Source organism: Lucilia cuprina, chromosome 5 (assembly GCF_022045245.1).
Source record: "Lucilia cuprina isolate Lc7/37 chromosome 5, ASM2204524v1, whole genome shotgun sequence".
Taxonomy (NCBI): domain Eukaryota; kingdom Metazoa; phylum Arthropoda; class Insecta; order Diptera; family Calliphoridae; genus Lucilia; species Lucilia cuprina.
This window is the reverse complement of record NC_060953.1, coordinates 13,050,961-13,075,208: the sequence shown is the minus strand read 5'-3', so window position 1 is coordinate 13,075,208 and position 24,248 is coordinate 13,050,961. Positions and strand designations below refer to the sequence as shown.

The following is a 24,248-nucleotide window of genomic DNA, read 5'->3' as shown; positions in this document are numbered from 1 at the left end:
TAAAAAATCGATTCATTCCGATATTTTCCTTAACATAATCCACATTCTTTTGTTTTAAAGCTTTTTCCTTTGAAAATCTTTCGTTTAAAGTGTTTCATTAGAAACAGATTCCTGCTTTCCACAGAAAATGATTCTTTTTAAAGGGTTTCTATAGAAAATCTTTTGTTTTAAATGTTTTCTATAGAAAATTTTTAATTTTAAAAGTTTTCTATAGAAAATTCTTTAATTTAAAGGTGTTCCATAGAATATCCTTCGTTTTAAAAGTTTTCTTTACAAAATCTTTTGTTTTAAAGATTTTCCATAGAAAATGATTCTTTTTAAAGGTTTTCTATAGAAAATCTTTCGTTTTAAAGGTTTTCTATAGAAAATCTTTCGTTTTAAAGGTTTTCTATAGAAAATCTTTCGTTTTAAAGTTTTTCTATAGAAAATCTTTCGTTTTAAAGTTTTTCTATAGAAAATCTTTCGTTTAAAAGTGTATCTATAGAAAATCCTTCGTTTAATAGTTCTTCTTTAGAAAATCTTTAATTTTAAAGGTTTTTCTATAGAAAATCTTTCGTTTAAAAGTTTTTCTATAGAAAATCTTTGGTTTTAATGGTATTCTATTGAAAATCTTTCGTTTTACAGTTTTTTTATAGAAAATCTTTTGGTTTAAAGTTTTTCTATAGAAAATCTTTTGGTTTAAAGTTTTTCTAAAGAAAATCTTTTGTTTAAAAGTTTTTTTATAGAAAATCTTTCATTTAAAAGTTTTCTATAAAAAATCATTTGTATAAAAGTTTTTCTTTAGAGAAATCCTACGTTTTAAAGTTTTTCTATAGTAAATCATTCGTTTTAAAGGTTTATATAGAAAATCTTTCGTTTTCATACGACGCCAACTAAATTAATAATCTTTTTCGATACTAACTAATATTTTCAATCTAAAGTACCTTTAATGAGTTTTTGATTATCATTTTTTCGCCAAAATTAAGGACACAGACATAACCTCAATATGTAATTTAATACTTAAATATGAAATACAATTCAAAAAAAGGCACCCCTTCTCTAAATGGAATAGCAAATCATCTGATTTGTTCAAATAGACTTTGGCAATTGTGTAATTGTTTGTTAAAATGTTGTAGTTTACGCAAACTACAACAAAATACATATTTTTGCCATTTGACAGTTAACAAAGGAATACAATATAATAATGATGACAGGTATAAAATAATAATAATAATAAAATATGAATGACATTTACAATGTCAAGAGAACATATTTCGAAACACTCAAACATACTCAGCCATTGTTTAAAGTGGGAAAAGGTAAATAATAAATCCGCTCTCTAACTACTGTACAACAACAAATATGAAATAAAAATGTGATTTTTTTGGGCGAAAAAGGTGCGAAAATATTGTAAAATTTTGTATGTCTATTGTCTAGTAAAATAAAGAAGAGTTTTTCCACTTTGACAATGACAGTCAGTGTCATTCGTATGACGCGACACAACCTGACATTTTCTCTTGTTTTTTTTTTTTTTTTTTTGTTAAACTGTCATTATGTTTTATTTGTTGTTTTTTTTTGTAGTGCAAGATTGCGAGAGTAACAATCGTGTTTAAGTAACTGAGTAGTTAAGGGATTAACACACATTTTAAGTATTTGTTTACAAAACATTAACCATTGTTTTGCTCCATTTTCGAGAGGTGATTGCGTGGGATTAAAAATTGTCTCTATTCTTTTTGTTCTCTATAAATATCTTGTGTTGTCTAATGATCAGTTTGAGGAAAAGTACTTTATTGAGAAAATAAAACAAGGCTTAAGGAGATTTATATAAAACTAAGACTTAAAGTAAGTTAAACTATTGAGATTATGTAAAATTATTTAATATTTTGTTTTGAATTTAACACGAAAAGGAAGTAGAAGTTCAAGGAAATTGTAATTTTTAGGGTTTATAGAAATATGAATTTTTAAGAAGGGCTTCAACAAAGGACTTCACGTCGTTTTAGAACAAAAAACTCCCAAACGAAAAATTTTTTATAAAAAAAATTTAAAACGAAAAATTTTTTATAAAAAAACTTTAAAACAATAGATTTTCATAGAAAAACTTTAAAAAGAAAGAAAAACTTTAAAGGATACCTTACAAACGAAAAGTTTTCTATAGAAAACCTTACAAACGAAAAGTTTTCTATAGAAAACCTTTAAAACGAAAGATTTTTTTATAGAGAAAACCTTTTATAATGAAGGATTTTCCTTAGAAGACATTTTCTATAGAAAAACCTTAAAATGAAGGATTTTCTATAGAGAATCTTATAAATGAACAATTTTTCTAAAGAAACACTTTTAAACGAAAGATTTTCTATAGAAAACCTTTAAAACGAAAGATTTTCTATAGAAAACCTTTAAAACGAAAGATTTTCTATAGAAAACCTTTAAAACGAAAGATTTTCTATAGAAAACCTTTAAAACGAAAGATTTTCTATAGAAAACCTTTAAAACGAAAGATTTTCTATAGAAAACCTTTAAAACGAAAGATTTTCTATAGAAAACCTTTAAAACGAAAGATTTTTTATAGAAAACCTTTAAAACGAAAGATTTTCTATAGAAAACCTTTAAAACGAAAGATTTTCTATAGAAAACCTTAAAACGAAAGATTTTCTATAGAAAACCTTAAAAACGAAAGATTTTCTACAGAAAACCTTAAAAACGAAAGATTTTCTATAGAAAACCTTAAAAACGAAAGATTTTCTATAGAAAACCTTAAAAACGAAAGATTTTCTATAGAAAACCTTAAAAACGAAAGATTTTCTATAGAAAATCTTTAAAACGAAAGATTTTCTATAGAAAACCTTTAAAACGAAAGATTTTCTATAGAAAACCTTTAAAACGAATTATTTTCTATAGAAAACCTTTAAAACGAAAGACTTTCTATAGAAAACCTTTAAAACGAAAGACTTTCTATAGAAAACCTTTAAAACGAAAGATTTTCTATAAAAAACTTTTAAATGAAAGATTTTCTATAGAAAAACTTTAAAACGAAAGTTTTTTTTGATATATTACAATTAATTTTTTAAAATTGATATTTTTTAAATTTAAAAATAAAATCTTAAATATTAGCCTAATATTTTCTTTCATTTTTGAATTTATCAAAAATTTTTCATAATTAGCCTTTAAATAAATGTGTTCCGAAAAAAAACAAAGAAAAACAATTTCCAACATGCTTGACTTCATATTTCAAAATATGGTTTCAAATTTTCTTCAACTGTCAGTCATTAGAAAAGCGGTCTAGTTGTACTTGCTTTTATAGAGGTATATATTTGTCTGTGGCACTATTTTAGTTCTTTTTAAACTAATTGCTTGGATTTTTGTTGTTCTGGGTGTTTTACTTAGTTACAAGTTAGAGCACGCGTTTACACGCCCATATGTTTAAATGTAAATAAGTGAAAGGGTATTTATTCTTTTGATGGGAGACATTGGGATACTGTACATGACAACCATGTCTATGCCCTAGTATATGATTTGTGTTCTTAGTTGTATAATAAAAAAAAATAGAAAAACTCATATAAATTATGTGTTTTAGAACGTTAATTTGGAGAGACTGTGTAAAATGATGCCTAGTTGAAGTTGGTGTTTGAGGTTGCCAGATGTTTGAGATATTCTGTGATACAGCATTTCTAAATGGCTTTCAGTCTTCATCAAAATATATCCGACAATTTAGACTATAGACTAGGCTATAGACTAGACTATAGACAAGACTATAGACTAGACTATAGACTAGACTATAGACTAGACTATAGACTAGACTATAGACTAGACTATAGACTAGACCATCGACTAGACTATAGACTAGACTATAGACTAGACTATAGACTAGACTATAGACTAGACTACAGACTAGACTATAGACTAGACTATAAACTAGACTACAGACTAGACTATAGACTAGATTATTGACTAGACTGTAGACTAGACTATAAGCTAGACTATGCACTAGATTATAGACTAAACTATAGACTATACTATAGACTAGATTATGGACCAGACCATAGACTAGACTATAAACTAGACTATAGAGTAGACTACAGACTAGACTATAGGCTTGACTATAGACTAGACTACAGACTGGAATACAGAAAAGAATATAGACTAGACTATACACTAAACTATATACTAGACTATGGACTAGACTGCAGACTAGACTATATACTAGACTATAGATTAGACTATAGACTAGACTATATCCTAGACTGTTTACTAGACTATTAGCTAGACTGGAGACTAGACTATACACAAGCCAAAGGAAAGGACTATAGACAAGACTATAGACTACACTGTAGACAAGACTTTAGAATAGACTATAGACAACACTATAGACTAGACTGATAACTAGACTATAGAGTGTACTATAAACTAGACTATAGACTAAACTATAGACTAGACTATAAACTAGACAATAAACTTGACTACAGACTGGAATACAGAATAGAATACAGACAAGACTATATACTAGACTATTGGCTAGACTGTAAACTAAAGACTAGACTATAGATTAGACTATAGACTAGACTATAGACTAAACTATAGACTAAACTATAGACTAAAGTATAGACTAAACTATAGACTAGACTATAGACAACACTGCAGATAAGACTAGAGATTAGACTATAGACTAGACTATAGACAACACTATAGACAAGACTTTAGACTAGCTATAGACAAGACTATAGACTAGACTATAGACAAGACTATAGACAAGACTATAGACAACACTGTAGACAAGACTATATACTATAGACTAAAGTAATAAGTAGACTATAGACTGTACTATAGACTAAACTATAAACTTGACCAGACTATAGAGTCTAGTCTATAGCTAGACTACAGACTAGACTTTAGACTAGACTATAGATTAGACTATCAACTATACAATAGACTAGACCATAGAATAGACTATAGACTAAACTATAGGCTAAACTGTAGGCTAGATTTTAGACTAAACTTACTACACTAGATTAAAGAGTATCCTAAAGAAAATAGACTAAACTATAAGCTAGATTTGACTGAGCCAAGACTAGTGGTAGTCCATGCATGATCATTAAAAAATACTTATTCCTTATACTAAAATATCTTCAAATCTTTAATAATTTTATAACATCTGGCAACCTAACGTTAGCTTTTAACAGGAGTATAAAGTTAACAAACCAAAAAGAAAGGCAACCAGATTTTTGATTTATTATATTTGGTGTCCATTTACTTGTCTAGTTGCAGAATGCTGCTGTAAGGGCCGCAGCACAGATTTGACTGTTAAGGGTGACAAAAACATATAAATAAAAATTTTACACAAACATTTATTTATTATTAAGTCTCTAAGGCATCAAATTATGAGTGTGAAGTTGGTAATTAATTAAAAATGCTGAGATATAATTACAATTAAGATAAAACCACCGCTTAATAAAAAAACATAAAAAATACAAAAACGTAAAAGATTTTTTATAAAAAAAATTGTAAATAAATGAAATATTAAAGCCATATTGTTTTTTAAAAAATATTTCTGAATGTCTTTACAGCATTGTATTCAAAACTGTCAATTGTGTCCTTGCAAATGATAGAAATCTTTAAAATATTAAAACAATAAGAGATTTTGGCTTAGTTGGCTGCTGTTGACCTAGTTTATAAGATTTTCTGAGATTGATTATAAAAATATTTTTAAACATCCGGAGGATTAAGAAGAATTCTTCAAATAGATAAAAATCTAACAGCAAAAATCAAGTGAAAGAATTTTACAAATAAAACAAAGTGTTTTAAAACAAATTTCCGTTTCAATTCCATTTTAAACCCTTTTAACAGCTTACTATTAGTTAGTTAGCTAACTAGTTAATTAGTTAGTTCTTTAGTTAGTTATTCAGTTAGTTAGTCAGTCAGTCGTCAGTTAGTTAGTTAGACTATAGACTAGACTATAGACTAAACTATAGACTAGGCTATAAACTAGACTCTATATTATAGACTAGACTATAGAATAGATAATAAACTTGACTATAGACTAGACTATAGACCAGACTATAGACAAGACTATAGACTAGACTATAGACTGGATTATAGACTAGACAATAGACTTGACTAAAGACTAGAATATAGACTAGACTATAAACTAGACTATAGACTAGACTATAGACTAGACTATAGACTAGACTATAGACTAGACTATAGACTAGTCCTATAGACTAGACTATAGACTAGACTATAGACTAGACTATAGACTAGACTATGGACTAGACTATAGACTAGACTATAGACTAGACTATAGACTAGACTATATACTAGACTATAGACTAGACTATAGACTAGACTATAGACTAGACTATGGACTAGACTATAGACTAGACTATAGACTAGACTATAGACTAGACTATAGACTAGACAATAGACTAGACTATAGACTAGACTATAGACTAGACTATAGACTAGACTATAGACTAGAGTATAGACTAGACTATAGACTAGAGTATAGGCTAGACTATAGACTAGACTATAGACTAGACTAAAGACTACACTATAGACTAGACTATAGACTAGACTAGTTTGTTAGTTATTAAATTAGTTATTTAGTTAGTTAGTTAGTTAGTTAGTTAGTTAGTTAGTTAGTTAGTTAGTTAGTTAGTTAGTTAGTTCGTTAGTTAGTTAGGTAGTTAGTTAGTTAGTTAGTTAGTTAGTTAGTTAGTTAGTTAGTTAGTTAGTTAGTTAGTTAGTTAGTTAGTCACTGTTTTTAGTTAGTTAGTGGCAGTGGTAAATCCTTTAAGGCAACTTTTCTTTTTCATAAATTTATATTTTCTTTTAATTCCCCAAAGATTTAATTAGTGGCAAATTATACCAATTTAAACATATGTTTTCTTTCTGTAGACATCACCACTAACATCATCACCATACACACACAGCATCATTATAATCATGTTTGTTAACCCAAGTGTTGTAAATACTAAAGTGAACAATTTAAACCGAATGTTTGTAAATTAAATTTACCTCGATGTTGGGTTTTCCTGTGTTCGTCCCTTTTTTGCTTATGGATTGCAGTCCTACTCAAAATGGGGAGGTTTTTCCCAACAATTCATTCATAAAATTTACTCACAAACACATTTTCTCATTTCTTCATTCATTTATTCGAAAAAAACAATTGTCCTCCTGTTTGTCTGTCTGTTTGTACCAGCAAAAAAAATGTGTAAAAAACCTTTATATGATTTAATAGTAATTTGATATGCTTTGTAGGATTTGCTTGATTCTTTTTTGAGAACATTATGTTGTTGTTTTTGTCACTTTTATTACAACAACAAGAACAACTTATGCAATGTTCATTTATTATTTTGTTTTGCTGCGTCAAAGATTACTTTGATCCTGTTGCATACTTTACGGTTGCCAGTGAGATTGTCTATCTATTCTTTGTCGTGTTAAACTCCTCCTACTTGTGTGTTGAGTGGGAATATAGTGGAAATGAAACAAAATATTACATTTCCACAATCTCATCTCGTTTTTAAAGTGCTTGGTTTTAATTTTAAAATACTATTTGTTTTTGTTGCAGCATAGAATTTTTATAAACTGCAACATATCAAGCGATTTGTTTTTAACTGAGTACTTGTTTAAAAAAAGTTTACTGTTATAAATTTTCCGTATTACTTAACAATTGCCTCTTTTGTTCCTTTGGAGTCAATGAAAGCATCAATTTTCAATGAAAATGGATTTGAATACTGCCAAATGTTCATATATACTTTCAAGTGTCAGCAGTTTTAAGCCAGTATAATAAGTTTAGGGATAATTGCATGACCTGCTCCATAACGTACCTAAATAGTATTGAATTATACTATAGACTACACTGTAGTATATTCAATAGACTATATACTAGAAAATAGATCTGCAGACTAAACTATGGAGCATACTATATACTAGAATATAAAACATACTTTATACCAGACTATAAACTAGACCTTATACTAGACTTTAGACTACAATATGGACTAGACTATAAACTAGACTTTACACTATAATATGAACTAGACTATAAACTAGACTTTAGACTAGAATATAGACTAGATATATAAACTAGATAATAAACTAGCATTTAGACTAGACTAAAGACGAGACTGTCGAATAAATTACAGACCAGACTACAGACTAGATTATAGACTAGACTATAGACTAGACTATAGGCTAGACTATAGACTAGACTATAGACTAGGCTATAGACTTGACTATAGACTAGGCTATAGACTTGACTATAGACTAGGCTATAGACTTGACTATAGACTAGGCTATAGACTAGACTATAGACTAGGCTATAGACTAGACTAGGCTATAGACTAGACTATAGACTAGAATATAGACTAGACTATAGAATAGACCATAGACTGGACTATAGACTATACTATAGACTAGACTATAGACTAGATTATAGACTAGACTATAGACTAGACTATAGACTAGACTATAGACTAGACTATAGACTAGACTATATACTAGACTATAGACTAGACTATTGACTAGACTATAGACTAGACTATAGACTAGACTATAGACTATACTATAGACTAGACTATAGACTAGACTATAGACTAGACTATAGACTAGACTATAGACTAGACTATAGACTAGACTATCGACTAGACTATAGACTAGACTATAGACTAGACTATCGACTAGACTATAGACTAGACTATAGACTAGACTATAGACTAGACTATAGACTAGACTATAGACTAGACTATAGACTAGACTATAGACTAGAGTATAGACTAGACTATAGACTAGACTATAGACTAGACTATAGACTAGACTATAGACTAGACTATAGACTAGACTATAGACTAGACTATAGACTAGACTATAGACTAGACTATAGACTAGACTATAGACTAGACTATAGACTAGACTATAGACTAGACTATAGACTAGACTATAGACTAGACTATAGACTAGACTATAGACTAGACTATAGACTAGACTATAGACTAGACTATAGACTAGACTATAGACTAGACTATAGACTAGACTATAGACTAGACTATAGACTAGACTATAGACTAGACTATAGACTAGACTATAGACTAGACTATAGACTAGACTATAGACTAGACTATAGACTAGACTATAGACTAGACTATAGACTAGACTATAGACTAGACTATAGACTAGACTATAGACTAGACTATAGACTAGACTATAGACTAGACTATAGACTAGACTATAGACTAGACTATAGACTAGACTATAGACTAGACTATAGACTAGACTATAGACTACACTATAGACTAGACTATAGACTACACTATAGACTAGACTATATACTAGACTATAGACTAGACTAGACTATAGGCTAGACTATAGACTAGACTATAGACTAGACTATAGACTAGACTATAGACTAGACTATAGACTAGACTATAGACTAGACTATAGACTAGACTATAGACTAGACTATAGACTAGACTATAGACTAGACTATAGACTAGACTATAGACTAGACTATAGACTAGACTATAGACTAGACTATAGACTAGACTATAGACTAGACTATAGACTAGACTATAGACTAGACTATAGACTAGACTATAGACTAGACTATAGACTAGACTATAGACTAGACTATAGACTAGACTATAGACTAGACTATAGACTAGACTATAGACTAGACTATAGACTAGACTATAGACTAGACTATAGACTAGACTATAGACTAGACTATAGACTAGACTATAGACTAGACTATAGACTAGACTATAGACTAGACTATAGACTAGACTATAGACTAGACTATAGACTAGACTATAGACTAGACTATAGACTAGACTATAGACTAGACTATAGACTAGACTATAGACTAGACTATAGACTAGACTATAGACTAGACTATAGACTAGACTATAGACTAGACTATAGACTAGACTATAGACTAGACTATAGACTAGACTATAGACTAGACTATAGGCTAGACTATAGACTAGACTATAGACTAGACTATAGACTAGACTATAGACTAGACTATAGACTAGACTATAGACTAGACTATAGACTAGACTATAGACTAGACTATAGACTAGACTATAGACTAGACTATAGACTAGACTATAGACTAGACTATAGACTAGACTATAGATTAGACTATAGACTAGATTATAGATTATAGACTATAGACTAGACTATAGACTAGACTATAGACTAGACTATAGACTAGACCATAGACTAGACTATAGACCAAACTATAGACTACACTATTGATTAGACGAGGGACAAATGACGTTATAAGCATCAGAATAACATTAATACAGTTGTGACCGCTGCTACATATAGACTGTAGACTAGATTATAGACTAGATTATAGACTAGACTATAGACTATACTAAAGTCTAGACCATAGACTAAATAATAGACTAAGTTATAGATTAGACCAGGGACAAATGACGTTATAGGCATCAGAATATCATTAACACAGTTGTGACCGCTGCTACATATGTATATGAATATGATCTTGGAATTAATAAACTTAACTCATTTTTACTCAAAACCATCTCTACTTAATATTAATTTTACAAATTCATTAAAAAAAAAACTTATTAATTCAATCTTATAATTACTGTCATTGCATTTATTTACATTAAATTATATATGTAAATATAAATATTTATTAATAAATTAACTTTCATTCAAAAAATATAGATTTCACCTGATATGAAGATAAATAAACAGAATGACATACTTTAATCACTGGTTGTAATGAATCAAATTTTTTGCAAAATAAATAAGAACTTTTGTTTACAATTTTGTTTGTATAAAGAAAAAGTTCGTAGAATTTTATAAAAGAAAATTTGACAATAAACATTTTGTTTATTTAAACATGGCGCGATAGAAGATTTATTTTAATTAAATAAAATGTTTTAAGTTTGGTTGGTTTTAAAATACCCTACGGAAACACATTTTTTCGATTATTAATACTATAGTAAAGAAGTAAGTTTACGAATGGAATTATATACTTTATAACAGTAGGAGGATCTTTGACGTCTGCAGAAATCGTTTCCTGAAAGAGTCAATGTATTTGTTAATAGGCCAGTAAACACCACAATAATGTACCACAACTGAACTTTCGAAAGCTTTATAAACGCTGGTGATCACAATTAGTTACGTAAAGTGTATTAACAATTCGTCCTTAACCGTCAGATATGTTTGTTCTCGCTTTGAATTTGACACCCAACTATGACAGAAAACGTCAAAATATGTGTTTTATTATAAAAATATACAAACATAATAAATACAATATACATACATGCATTCAAATATACATTATTGTATTTTTAAGCATATTTTTTCTATATTATTTATTTATTGCACAAAAAAAATAATATATAAAGTTTTGCTGATTTGAGCACTTCATAAAAGTGTGGGAACCAAAGTAACTAAAGAAGACAATAAACATTTGTAACGAAGTTTTTTTTGTTGCAAAAATTTGACTAAACAATATAAATAAAACAAAGAATAATCAACAACATTTTAATTTATAATTCTAAAACGTAATAACAACTATTACCAATAAGTTTCATTACAAAAACAAATCTTAAAAGACTTATGTTAAGCTTTTTATAAAGTTGCGGTCAATTGGACGTATGTTTTAACAAATTTTAACTAGAAGTAGAATATTTTTAGTAAAATAAATCCTTAACATAATGTCCTTAATCCTTGACACGCAGCCAATTAGGTGTAATCGAAAAAATTGTTTTATAAAACTTTTGAACAACTAGGAGAGGGTGTAAACTATTGGCAACACTGGCGGATAAGAAGTTGAAAAGCTGGCACGTGAAAGTGTGTAAAGCTTATTAGCAAATGATTAGTTAGTTAGTTAGTTAGTTAGTTAGTTACTTAGTTAGTTACTTAGTTAGTTACTTAGTTAGTTAGTTAGTTAGTTAGTTAGTTAGTTAGTTAGTTAGTTAGTTAGGTAGTTAGTTAGTTAGGTAGTTAGTTAGTTAGTTAGTTACTTAGTTAGTTAGTTAGTTATTTAGTTTGTCCCAGTTAGTTATTGTCCAGTACAATAACTTGTTATAAAGAAGAAAACCTTCAACAAACAAATTCCTTCCCTTTACTTTTTACAGGTACAAACTTATTTGCAAGGGTTGCAAAAAAGCAATAATCCTTTTCATTTGCTAATAAGCTTTACACACTTTCACGTGCCAGCTTTTCAACTTCTTATCCGCCAGTGTTGCCAATAGTTACACCCTCTCCTAGTTGTTCAAAAGTTTTATAAAACAATTTTTTCGATTACACCTAATTGGCTGCGTGTCAAGGATTAAGGACATTATGTTAAGGATTTATTTTACTAAAAATATTCTACTTCTAGTTAAAATTTGTTAAAACATACGTCCAATTGACCGCAACTTTATAAAAAGCTTAACATAAGTCTTTTAAGATTTGTTTTTGTAATGAAACTTATTGGTAATAGTTGTTATTACGTTTTAGAATTATAAATTAAAATGTTGTTGATTATTCTTTGTTTTATTTATATTGTTTAGTCAAATTTTTGCAACAAAAAAAACTTCGTTACAAATGTTTATTGTCTTCTTTAGTTACTTTGGTTCCCACACTTTTATGAAGTGCTCAAATCAGCAAAACTTTATATATTATTTTTTTTGTGCAATAAATAAATAATATAGAAAAAATATGCTTAAAAATACAATAATGTATATTTGAATGCATGTATGTATATTGTATTTATTATGTTTGTATATTTTTATAATAAAACACATATTTTGACGTTTTCTGTCATAGTTGGGTGTCAAATTCAAAGCGAGAACAAACATATCTGACGGTTAAGGACGAATTGTTAATACACTTTACGTAACTAATTGTGATCACCAGCGTTTATAAAGCTTTCGAAAGTTCAGTTGTGGTACATTATTGTGGTGTTTACTGGCCTATTAACAAATACATTGACTCTTTCAGGAAACGATTTCTGCAGACGTCAAAGATCCTCCTACTGTTATAAAGTATATAATTCCATTCGTAAACTTACTTCTTTACTATAGTATTAATAATCGAAAAAAATGTGTTTCCGTAGGGTATTTTAAAACCAACCAAACTTAAAACATTTTATTTAATTAAAATAAATCTTCTATCGCGCCATGTTTAAATAAACAAAATGTTTATTGTCAAATTTTCTTTTATAAAATTCTACGAACTTTTTCTTTATACAAACAAAATTGTAAACAAAAGTTCTTATTTATTTTGCAAAAAATTTGATTCATTACAACCAGTGATTAAAGTATGTCATTCTGTTTATTTATCTTCATATCAGGTGAAATCTATATTTTTTGAATGAAAGTTAATTTATTAATAAATATTTATATTTACATATATAATTTAATGTAAATAAATGCAATGACAGTAATTATAAGATTGAATTAATAAGTTTTTTTTTTAATGAATTTGTAAAATTAATATTAAGTAGAGATGGTTTTGAGTAAAAATGAGTTAAGTTTATTAATTCCAAGATCATATTCATATACATATGTAGCAGCGGTCACAACTGTGTTAATGATATTCTGATGCCTATAACGTCATTTGTCCCTGGTCTAATCTATAACTTAGTCTATTATTTAGTCTATGGTCTAGACTTTAGTATAGTCTATAGTCTAGTCTATAATCTAGTCTATAATCTAGTCTACAGTCTATATGTAGCAGCGGTCACAACTGTATTAATGTTATTCTGATGCTTATAACGTCATTTGTCCCTCGTCTAATCAATAGTGTAGTCTATAGTTTGGTCTATAGTCTAGTCTATGGTCTAGTCTATAGTCTAGTCTATAGTCTAGTCTATAGTCTAGTCTATAGTCTAGTCTATAGTCTAGTCTATAGTCTAGTCTATAGTCTAGTCTATAGTCTAGTCTATAGTCTAGTCTATAGTCTAGTCTATAGTCTAGTCTATAGTCTAGTCTATAGTCTAGTCTATAGTCTAGTCTATAGTCATCATCATTATATTCCATCATTATATTTCATTGAATTTCTTCACAATTTCAATTTCTTCCAATTTTTTTTTCAATTCTGAATCTTACATAATCCTCCAATGAAATAATCCCCTTCACACTAATTAACCATTTTTAATTTGACAATTTTCCTTTAATAACAAACTAACACAAACACAAATAAATCTCTCGTTCATCATAAAAATCCTTATATCTTTTTCTCTCACATCTCAAAAAAAAAAGAAAAACAGTAGCATTAATTTTTATTACACAACTACGAAATTCAGTTGACAAATTTTATAAAAATCTTTATTATAAAACTTGAAAATCTCTTCAATTCGTTTTGCCTTGTTCAAATTGAATTGAAATTGAAAAAAAAAAATAGAACAAATCCCTGTACATATTTATCTTTAATTGAAATTTGACGCTACTAGGTGACACACAGTACAAAAAAAAAGAGCAGCAGTGGCAGCAGCAGCACAGAATTATAAAATTGATGTTTAAAAATGAAAAGAGTCTCAAATTGCAATTGTCAGCATTAAGCTAAACTGTCACTAACTGCATAGAGTTAATAGAAAAATACATAGATTCCTGGATTTTAGATTAGTTTGTTTTAAAAGATTTTAAGATTTAATCAAAAAAAAAGTTATTAGACTATTTTATGATAAAAATATACATAGCTATTCGTTAAATAAAGTAATATCCGGGCATTGAAGCGCCATTTTTGTTGAGGAATCCATGTGAATATAGAAATTATAAAACATCAAGCACGTTACCAATCGTAACGATGGCACCTTGACTGATCGATGATCTTTGGAATGAAATTGCAAAAATAAACTATAAGACCTTGTCCAAGCATTTATCTGTTGCTTATTCGATATGAATGACAGATTATTTTTATAAATGTTTAGATTTAGGACCTTGATTTTTTTAATTTAGTCAATTATCTGCTATTTGCAATGTTGTTGCAAAGACACTAGGTTGACCACTGGTCCAAAAGTTTCTCTAACTTTGCAAAATTACCTGATCTCGCTTTTTGTTAAAGCCGTAATACACGGTTGTCAGATCTTACAACGTTGTCAGTAAAATGTTCAGAAAATGTATAACAATCGTCTGAACTTTCAATTTTTCTTTTACAGCGTTGACAGAAAAGGCATTACTGACAATATTGAAAGACAAAATTTGTAAGTTTACACTGTTATTAGACATTTTCTGCTCATTTTACTGACAACGTTGTAAGATCTAATAACCGTGTATACATAGCATTAGAGATATATGTGTCCACCTAAAATCAACTTCGGTGTTATATGTTGTACAAATACCATTTGCGATAGTTTCCAATACAATGGAACATACATTCTCTATGGGCATAGCTCCACCACCTTCTTGAAATATTGTTCCTGCTTGCGATGTTGCCGAATGGTTAAATGGTGTAATGATTATCTGATCTAGCAACGAAAGGGCACTAGCCTCTGTTCATAACTACATTCCAGAAGTTGGCTGACTTTGGCCTAACCCAGTGATAGAAATCATCGCTCTGGACTTATTAACCTCCAATTCTAAAGTAAAACTAAAACTCTAAACAGCAATCGTCCTGTTTTGTGCTCCAAGTCCAAGGAAATGTAAATAATGTATGGATCTGAATTAGTTCAGAATCGCTCCTAATTTGCAGGTTAGTTAGTTGGTTTGAAAGGAGGATGTATACACATCAAATGCGAAGAAATACACCTAGGCCTCTATCGGGCCTGTTGTGCGCTCCTTAACCAGTGCCACGGGTGGGAATCGAACCCAACACCTCCGGTCTACCAGACTAGAACACTAACCACTAACCTACCACAATTTGCAGGTTAACTCTTGATAGTTGTTTCTCGTTGAATGGATGATCTTTAGGCAAGAAGATAGAACTAATATAACTTGATGGAATTTTCGTAAAACTGCTAATCCAGGCATCCAGTCAGGGAATTCTTCAGTGCTGTTGTCATCTTATGGAAGTTTAGGGGAGTATAGGAATGGAAAAAAGGTTTACCAAAGGGTACACCATAAAGAGGAGTGCTTTCATCTCAGCTTTCGTTACTAGCGGTTAACCCGATTCTCAAAATCTTCGAATCCAAAGGTAGAAAAATAGTTACATACGCGAATGACGTCGTGATTCTGATTAAGGGAAAATTTCTTCCGACGGTCAGTCGGAGGCAACGCTAAGTGACTTTTCGAGCTCAACCAGAAGAAATGGGTTGGGTGTGAATCCATTGAAAACGGAATTAGTACTCTTTACCAGGAGATGCAGGGCTTACGACCTAGTACTCAATAAAGTTCAAAGGTATTGTCAAATATGTGGAGAGTGTGGCGCCTAGGAACATTCTGAGGAAGTATGAGTCATTTTTAGTAAGACCTGGGTACCAGTAAGATCTTGTACGCGGAAACCGGCACAAGTTTAGTTGTTTATTTAGTAGACTGTAATATAAAGGTGTCATACAGACTTCCGGATGAATGTATTGTTTTGCAGACAGAGATCTTAGAGATCTGGAAGACACACATTAGAAGGGGGTCGGAGGTGACAGTTTATGTTGAATATCAGGCAGCATTAAAGGCTTTGAAAAGTCAAGTAGTTTACTACAGATTAGTAAGCAGCTGTGGGGAGGCTTTACTATTAGGAATGTATACAATCAGATAGATTCTGGCACAGGTGCTAGATTTTATTTAGTATATGACAACATGAAGGAGTATTTCAGAATTCCGAACGAATGTAGCGTCTTTCAAGCGTAAATCCTGGATGGAAATCCGTGGACATTATTAAGACACACATTACTAGAGTGTCAGAGTGATGATTTATATTGATAGTCAGGCAGCTCTTAAAGCTTTGCAGTATAAAACATTCTAGCTTGTTAAACAGCTACAAAAGCGACCTGGATGGGTTAGTCAGGTTATACACATTAAGGCTGTGTTGGTTACCGGGACAATGTGACGTACAGGAGACACTGTGATGGTTTTGAAGCTCGATAGTAAGGTCGGTTCTGTAAAACCCCCCATTTATCATTACTATAGTCAAGGCCGAATATTTCAGAAACTCCACCAACCGTTCCTGGCATAGTAGGCTGTATTGTAGGGTTTTTAGAACACTATGGCCGAAGTTAAATCCAGAAGCAAAAAGAATGTTATTAGGACTGGACAGGAGGTGTAATAAGCGGACAATTGGAGCCTTTAGGGGTTATGTGGTAGGTAACACACAAGATTTTTGCTGGTTGTGTGAATACGAAGAGAAACTGGAGACAGTTGGCCATATTGTATGCCACAGTCTGAGACTGAAATCGGAAGATGAATGATTCCACGATGAACTAGGAGATGTAGCATAGTGCAACTCAGGGCTTCATCAGGAGAATACTTTGGATTATCAGGTAACAGCGATTCGGGATTTTCCTTCCATGACAACTTTCTTTCTTTGTTGTCTTTTTGGATTTTCCCTTTCATGACCACTTTCATTCTTTGTTGTCTTTTTGTATGGAAACTCTCTTCTCTCTCTTTTTTGCTATCTTCTTTTTATTTTTCCTTGTTCTTTATTAAAGTGATTCACAAATAACCTTTGGGTCTCCGAGCGGATGTGTGCATTGATATACAACCATTTAAAACTAAAATAAAATTTTCGAAGATTTAAATAGCCGTCACTCATGTAATTGTTGATCTTACTGATCTCCAAGTAGCATTTGTGTTGGGCCTCGAGTACTTGATCAAATTACTAGTTCATGATGAATCTTATATGCAAATTTACACTCGAGTGTTCTTTTTTTGAAAGCATTAGGTCTTCAAGACTGATACACTTTTAAAATGGAAATGGGAACAAAGCAAGGTTGTTCCATTTGGGATTAATGATGAAATCGGATGTTAGCCCAATGTAAAATCTAAGCAATCTAGAGCTCTAGAACATTTAAGAGAACATACCAGGCATTTTAGAGAAGGAAATTTTATATTTTTCTCTACCTCCGGGCAATCGTCTCTAAGTCTAACCTAGAATTCTATTTAATATTAATGTGTTAAACATTTTCCTAATTTTCTATTAAATATAGTTTATGCAACAAATTTTATCATTTATTTTGATAAAATTAAGTCACATAGAATAAATACTTTCAAGAATTCAAGAGAAAATAGAGCAAAAGTTTATAAATTCCCTAGAATTTAAAAAAAAATATATAAATATTTGATACTTTGAATGACAATTCACAATACCAAGACAAGAACAACAACAGCCGAAGTAAAATGAAAAAATGCAAGCGAAAAAAGATAAACAAATAAAATAACTGTACTGCCAATTTGACAGAGATAAACAAATGATAAACGCAAAAATTAGGCAACTTTGCACAAAGAGATGAAAATGTCATTGAAAAGGATGTTATTTAACAAAATCTATATAATTTTGTTTTAGATCAAATTAAATTAGTTTATTTGAATATATGTATGTAGGTCAAGGTTGATTTATACTATTAGCTAAATTATTGGTTAAAAATATCAAATTATTTACAATTTGAAAAGAAAATTCTAAAGAATTTTGTTATTGCAAAAATCTATTTAAACCGGAATTAAAATCAGCTGTTAGGTAAAGAGAATATGAAACCATGATGTAATTTTAAACAATAAATATGGGAAAAAAAGGTAACAAAAACTCGTAACCTGTTCCTGTTTTATATGATAAAAAAATGGCGTCTACTTGTGAAAATAACAACAAAATTTATATTAACAGTAACGCCCTCTGATAAAAACAGGATATTTATTTTAATGGTAACCAAAGAAAAACCACCCTTAAACGTTTCATTACCATTGCATTCCTATAGTCGAGAGTATTTGCCTGTTAACAGTATTTTACAATTCGTCCGTTTTTTATTTGAAAAAGTGTCAATGTATGCAGTGTTTTGCACTCACACACACTCTCATTGTATATAAATAAGTTCTCATTCGTTGTGGTTAATTTTCATTTGTTGCCCCTGTTCAGTAAAATTTTGAGCAATACTTCAGTTCCATTAGAACTTCGCAGGCGTGCGGTTGTGTTATTAGTTCACAAAATTAACGGTAACGTTTTAACGTGTTTATTAATAATAAAAAGTTATTAACATCATTAAAAGTGCTTAAAAAAACCTATTTTATATATAAAAATAACAAAATTTTCCAAAAAATAAATTTATACAAAAAAAAATTTAAATGTTGTGCACAGTTTTTCTTTAATTTAAATGTTTGTTAAAAATATGGATACTACTCTATCGTCATCATTGAATGGTGGTGATTTAGATTCTACTAGTTCCGGCGGTGCCTCTTCAGATAATTCTACTGTTAATCAGGATAATATGCATTCACCTATATCTTACGGTTCATTATTTCTACCAAATTCGGGTAAGTTTTGTTTTAATTTAATAATTGCAAAGTGTTTAGTATTCTCTCTACTGATTTTGAAAATATGGACGAAAAATAAGTTTAAAGAAAGTTCTGACTTATTTTGAAACGAAATGAAGAAAACTTAAAAAAACTAACTAATCCAAATTCCAACTTAAACTCCTTGATATCAACTGACTCTAGTTTCCTTCACAATCTAGTTTTTTCTAGTTCTGTTCTAGTACTGTCTAGTTTTGTCGAGTTCTGTTCTAGTTCTGTTCTAGTTCTGTTCTAGTTCTGTTCTAGTTCTGTTCCAGTTCTGTTCTAGTTCTCTTCTAGTTCTGTTCTAGTTCTGTTCTAGTTCTGTTCTAGTTCTGTTCTAATTCTGTTCTAGTTCTGTTCTAGTTCTGTTCTAGTTCTGTTTAGTTCTGTTTAGTTCTAGTTTAGTTCTAGTTCCGTTATAGTTCTGTTATAGTTCTGTTATAGTTCTGTTCTAGTTCTGTTCTAGTTCTGTTCTAGTTCTGTTCTAGTTCTGTTTTAGTTCTGTTCTAATTCTGTTCTAGTTCTGTTCTAGTTCTGTTCTAGTTCTAGTATAGTTCTAGTTCTGTTCTAGTTTAGTTCTAGTTCTGTTCTAGTTCTGTTCTAGTTTAGTTCTAGTTTAATTCTAGTTTAGTTCTAGTTTAGTTCTAGTTTAATTCTAGTTTAGTTCTAGTTTAGTTCTAGTTCTGTTCTAGTTCTGTTTTAGTTCTAGTTTAGTTCTAGTTCTGTTCTAGTTCTGTTTTAGTTCTAGTTTAGTTCTAGTTCTGTTCTAGTTCTGTTCTAGTTATGTTCTAGTTATGTTCTAGTTCTGTTCAAGTTCTGTTCTAGTTCTGTTCTAGTTCTGTTCTACTTCTGTTCTAGTTCTGCTCTAGTTCTGTTCTAGTTCTGTTCTAGTTCTGTTCTAGTTCTGTTCTAGTTCTAGTTCTGTTCTAGTTCTGTTCTAGTTCTGTTCTAGATCTGTTCTAGTTCTGTTCTAGTTCTGTTCTAGTTCTGTTCTAGTTCTGTTCTAGTTCTGTTCTAGTTCTGTTCTAGTTCTGTTCTAGTTCTGTTCTAGTTCTGTTCTAGTTCTGTTCCAGTTCTGTTCTAGTTCTGTTCTAGTTCTGTTCTAGTTCTGTTTTAGTTCTGTTCTAGTTCTGTTCTAGTTCTGTTCTAGTTCTGTTCTAGTTCTGTTCTAGTTCTGTTCTAGTTCAAGTTTTGCTCTAGTTTTGTTCTAGGTTTGTTCTAGTTCTATTATAGTTCTGTTCTAGTTCTTTTCTAGATCAGATCTAGTTCTGTTTTATTTCTGTTCTGGTTTTATTCTATTTCTGTCCTTGTTCTGTTCTAGTTCTGTTTCAGTTCTGTTCTAGGTCTGTTCTGTTCTGTTCTGTTCTAGTTCTGTTATAGTTCTATTCTAATTCTGTTCTAGTTCTATTCTAGCTATGTTCTAGTTTTGTTCTAGTTCTGTTCTAGTTCTGTTCTAGTTCTGTTCTAGTTCTAGTTCTGTTCTAGTTCTGTTCTAGTTCTGTTCTAGTTCTGTTCTAGTTCTGTTCTAGTTCTGTTCTAGTTCTGTTCTAGTTCTGTTCTAGTTCTGTTCTAGTTCTGTTCTAGTTCTGTTCTAGTTCTGTTCTAGTTCTGTTCTAGTTCTGTTCTAGTTCTGTTCTAGTTCTGTTCTAGTTCTGTTCTAGTTCTGTTCTAGTTCTGTTCTAGTTCTGTTCTAGTTCTGTTCTAGTTCTGTTCTAGTTCTGTTCTAGTTCTGTTCAGTTCTGTTCTAATTCTGTTCTGTTTGTATCAATTTACATTATCGCTTTATAGTATTGGCTATAGACCAGTCTTGACTATATATCAGTCTGTAGTCTTGACAAGAGATCAGTCTATAGTCTTCACTGAAGATCAGTCTGTGACTATAGATCAATCTGCGGTCTTGATTATTGATCAGTATATACTCTTGACTATAGATAAGTTTATAGCAATAGAGTTACAGAGAAAACTTCCATTTTCTTTGCGAATACCCGGTCCTAGCTGTCACCACAAATAGATTCATATTACGATAACCAAACGGACCAATTAAAAAAATTTCGAAGTTTTAGGAAGCTTTCAAAAAATTTTCTTATGAAGCATTTAAGAAATTTGGACAGATTTTGGACTACGTTAAAAGCAAAATTTATCTACGAAATTGGGTCACGATGTAGACAAACTTTTAAACTTGTAAATAGAGCCATTGTTAAGTCGAAATTTTGCTTTCTATTGCAGCCATTAGTATGTTAGACTTTTGACTTTAAAAATAGTCACGATAGAGAGTAATTTCGATGTATTAGTAGGAAATTAGTACTCGATTATTAAAGATTTTAAACGGCAACTGTAACCGCGATTAAAATAGAATTAAATTGAGAAACGATTAAGTCAAATTTTTGCATTAAATTGTAGATATATTGTCAGACCATAATTAAGTACAAATTTTACTTTAAAATTATGAGTAAACTGAGTTTTTGATTTTTATTAAATTATTGAATTTAAATTAAACTTAGATCTACCAGATTTTGAAATTTCGCCGTTTTATTGAAAATATGATAGGGTCCAAACGAAAAGAGCTAAAGCCTGAATCATACTCTATTTAGTTTAATATTTAGATAACAGTAGATGTACGATGTATTCCGTCGGTATTTCAACTTTATATTGATTTAGAAATACAAAAACAAAGATCGAGAATGTTAACTTTATACATTATCTTAATTTCCAGATTCTTTTTAGTTCCACACACTTTTAAGGAGATTTCAAACTTTGATCTTTTGACTTTTTTAATATTACTTTATTTTCAAAGTGAATTTTACTAAAGTGTCAAATACCTTTTAAATTGTATGATTAACAATTATCGTGTGACCAATCATTGGTAGCGTCATAATGACGCTATAATTTATTTTTTTCATTAAATATATTCTCCTAACTAAGCACATTTTTCAGGAGTAATATTACGAAAATTGAAATACAACTTATTTGAAAACATTTAAATTAAAACTTTTAACACAATGAGGAACAAACAATTAACTGGATTCCAGGAATGTTAAAAAAGAAAACAAACAAATCATTATTAAATTACAGTTGTCTGCTAATAGACGACATTTTAAATTAGAATAAAATACTTTGTAAAATTTTATTAAAATTCATTTCATTTTAGGTTATCGTGGTAATATCTCCTGTAAAACTGTCTTACATTTGGATAAATTTTCCCCCTATGCTACAGACAAGGAATTGGATCGTAGATTTCATGATATAACTAATGATTACGATAAATCCCCGCCTCCCACAGCCACCGCTTCACCCATTTATCCCAGTTTAAATGGTATAATTTTCGATAGCGGTGTAGGAGTGGGCTCGCTGCCAAGTGATCTCAATGGTAATACCAAAAATTTAAACAGTAATAATAGCAGTAATATGAATATCGGCGGTTCAATGCCCCTAACAAATGCTCAGCATTCGGTAACCGATGCTTTGGGTAATTTAAATCGTTCTACATCAGGTTTAAATGGCTCCGGGTTATTGTCAAATATAACGGGAGCTCATAATAATGCTGGAAATATACAAATGAATCGTAAATTTTTACAATTTACCACAGATCAGGTGAGTTTACTTTAAAATTCTTAAACGATTAACGATTTCATTAACTCTCTTCTGTTTTATCCCCAGATACAATGCATGTGTGAGGCGTTGCAACAAAAAGGTGACATCGATAAACTCACCACTTTTCTGTGCAATCTACCCGACTCGGAGCTATTCAAAAACAACGAAAGTATTTTACGTGCACGCGCCAATGTAGCCTATCATCGCGGTCAATTTCACGAGCTCTACCATTTATTAGAATCTCATTGTTTCTCTGCCAAATATCATGCTGATTTACAAGATCTTTGGTTTAAAGCTCACTACAAAGAGGCTGAAAATGTCAGAGGTCGCCCACTGGGCGCTGTTGATAAATATCGTTTACGCAAGAAATACCAGCTACCGAAAACGATTTGGGATGGTGAGGAAACGGTATATTGTTTTAAGGAGAAAAGTCGTAATGCTTTAAAGGATTGCTATCAGACAAATCGTTATCCTACGCCGGATGAAAAGAAAACTTTGGCCAAGCGAACAGGCTTGACACTGACACAAGTCTCGAATTGGTTTAAAAATCGACGGCAGAGGGATAGAACGCCGCAACAGAGACCGTAAGTAGTAGAAGTTTAAATAGATTATTTTAATCAAAATCAAAGGGTAGATCCACAAATGTACTATTATGGATCCTTATTAGATACTAAGATTGGTCTATAGTCAAGACTATAGATTGGTCTATAATGAAGACTATAGATTGGTCTATAGTCAAGACTAAAGATTGGTCTATAGTCAAGTCTATAGATTGGTCTGTAGTCAAGATTAGTCAATAGTAAAGACTATATATGATCTATAGTCAAGACTATATATGAATGGTCTATAGTCAAGACTATAGATTGGTCTATAGTCAAGACTATAGATTGGTTTATAAACAAGGCTATAGATTGGTCTATAGTCAAGACTATAGATTAGTCTATAATCCAGACTATAGATTGGTCTATAGTCCAGACTATAGATTGGTCTATAGACCAGACTATAGATTGGTCTATAGTCCAGACTATAGATTGGTCTATAGTCCAGACTATAGATTGGTCTATAGTCCAGACTATAAATTGGTCTAGAGTCCAGACTATAGATTGGTCTATAGTCAAGACTATAGATTGGTCTATAGTCAAGACTATAGATTGGTCTATAGTCAAGACTATAGATTGGTCTATAGTCAAGATTGGTCCATAGTCAAGACTATAGATTGGTCTATAGCTCAGACTATTGATTGGTCTATAGTCCAGACTAAAGATTGCTCTATAGTCCAGACTATAGATTGGTCTATAGTCAAGA

General features: G+C 30.4%; 1 protein-coding gene across 1 annotated transcript; it reads left to right on the top strand.

Moving 5' to 3' along the window:
• The first annotated feature begins 18,976 nt into the window (after positions 1-18,976).
• LOC111683763 (protein sine oculis) lies at positions 18,977-23,546 on the top strand. Its single transcript, XM_046951535.1, is given in 3 exon segments — positions 18,977-19,331; positions 22,501-22,943; positions 23,010-23,546. Coding segments are annotated over 3 exon segments (1,140 nt in total). The 5' UTR covers positions 18,977-19,171.
• Positions 23,547-24,248: the final 702 nt, after the last annotated feature.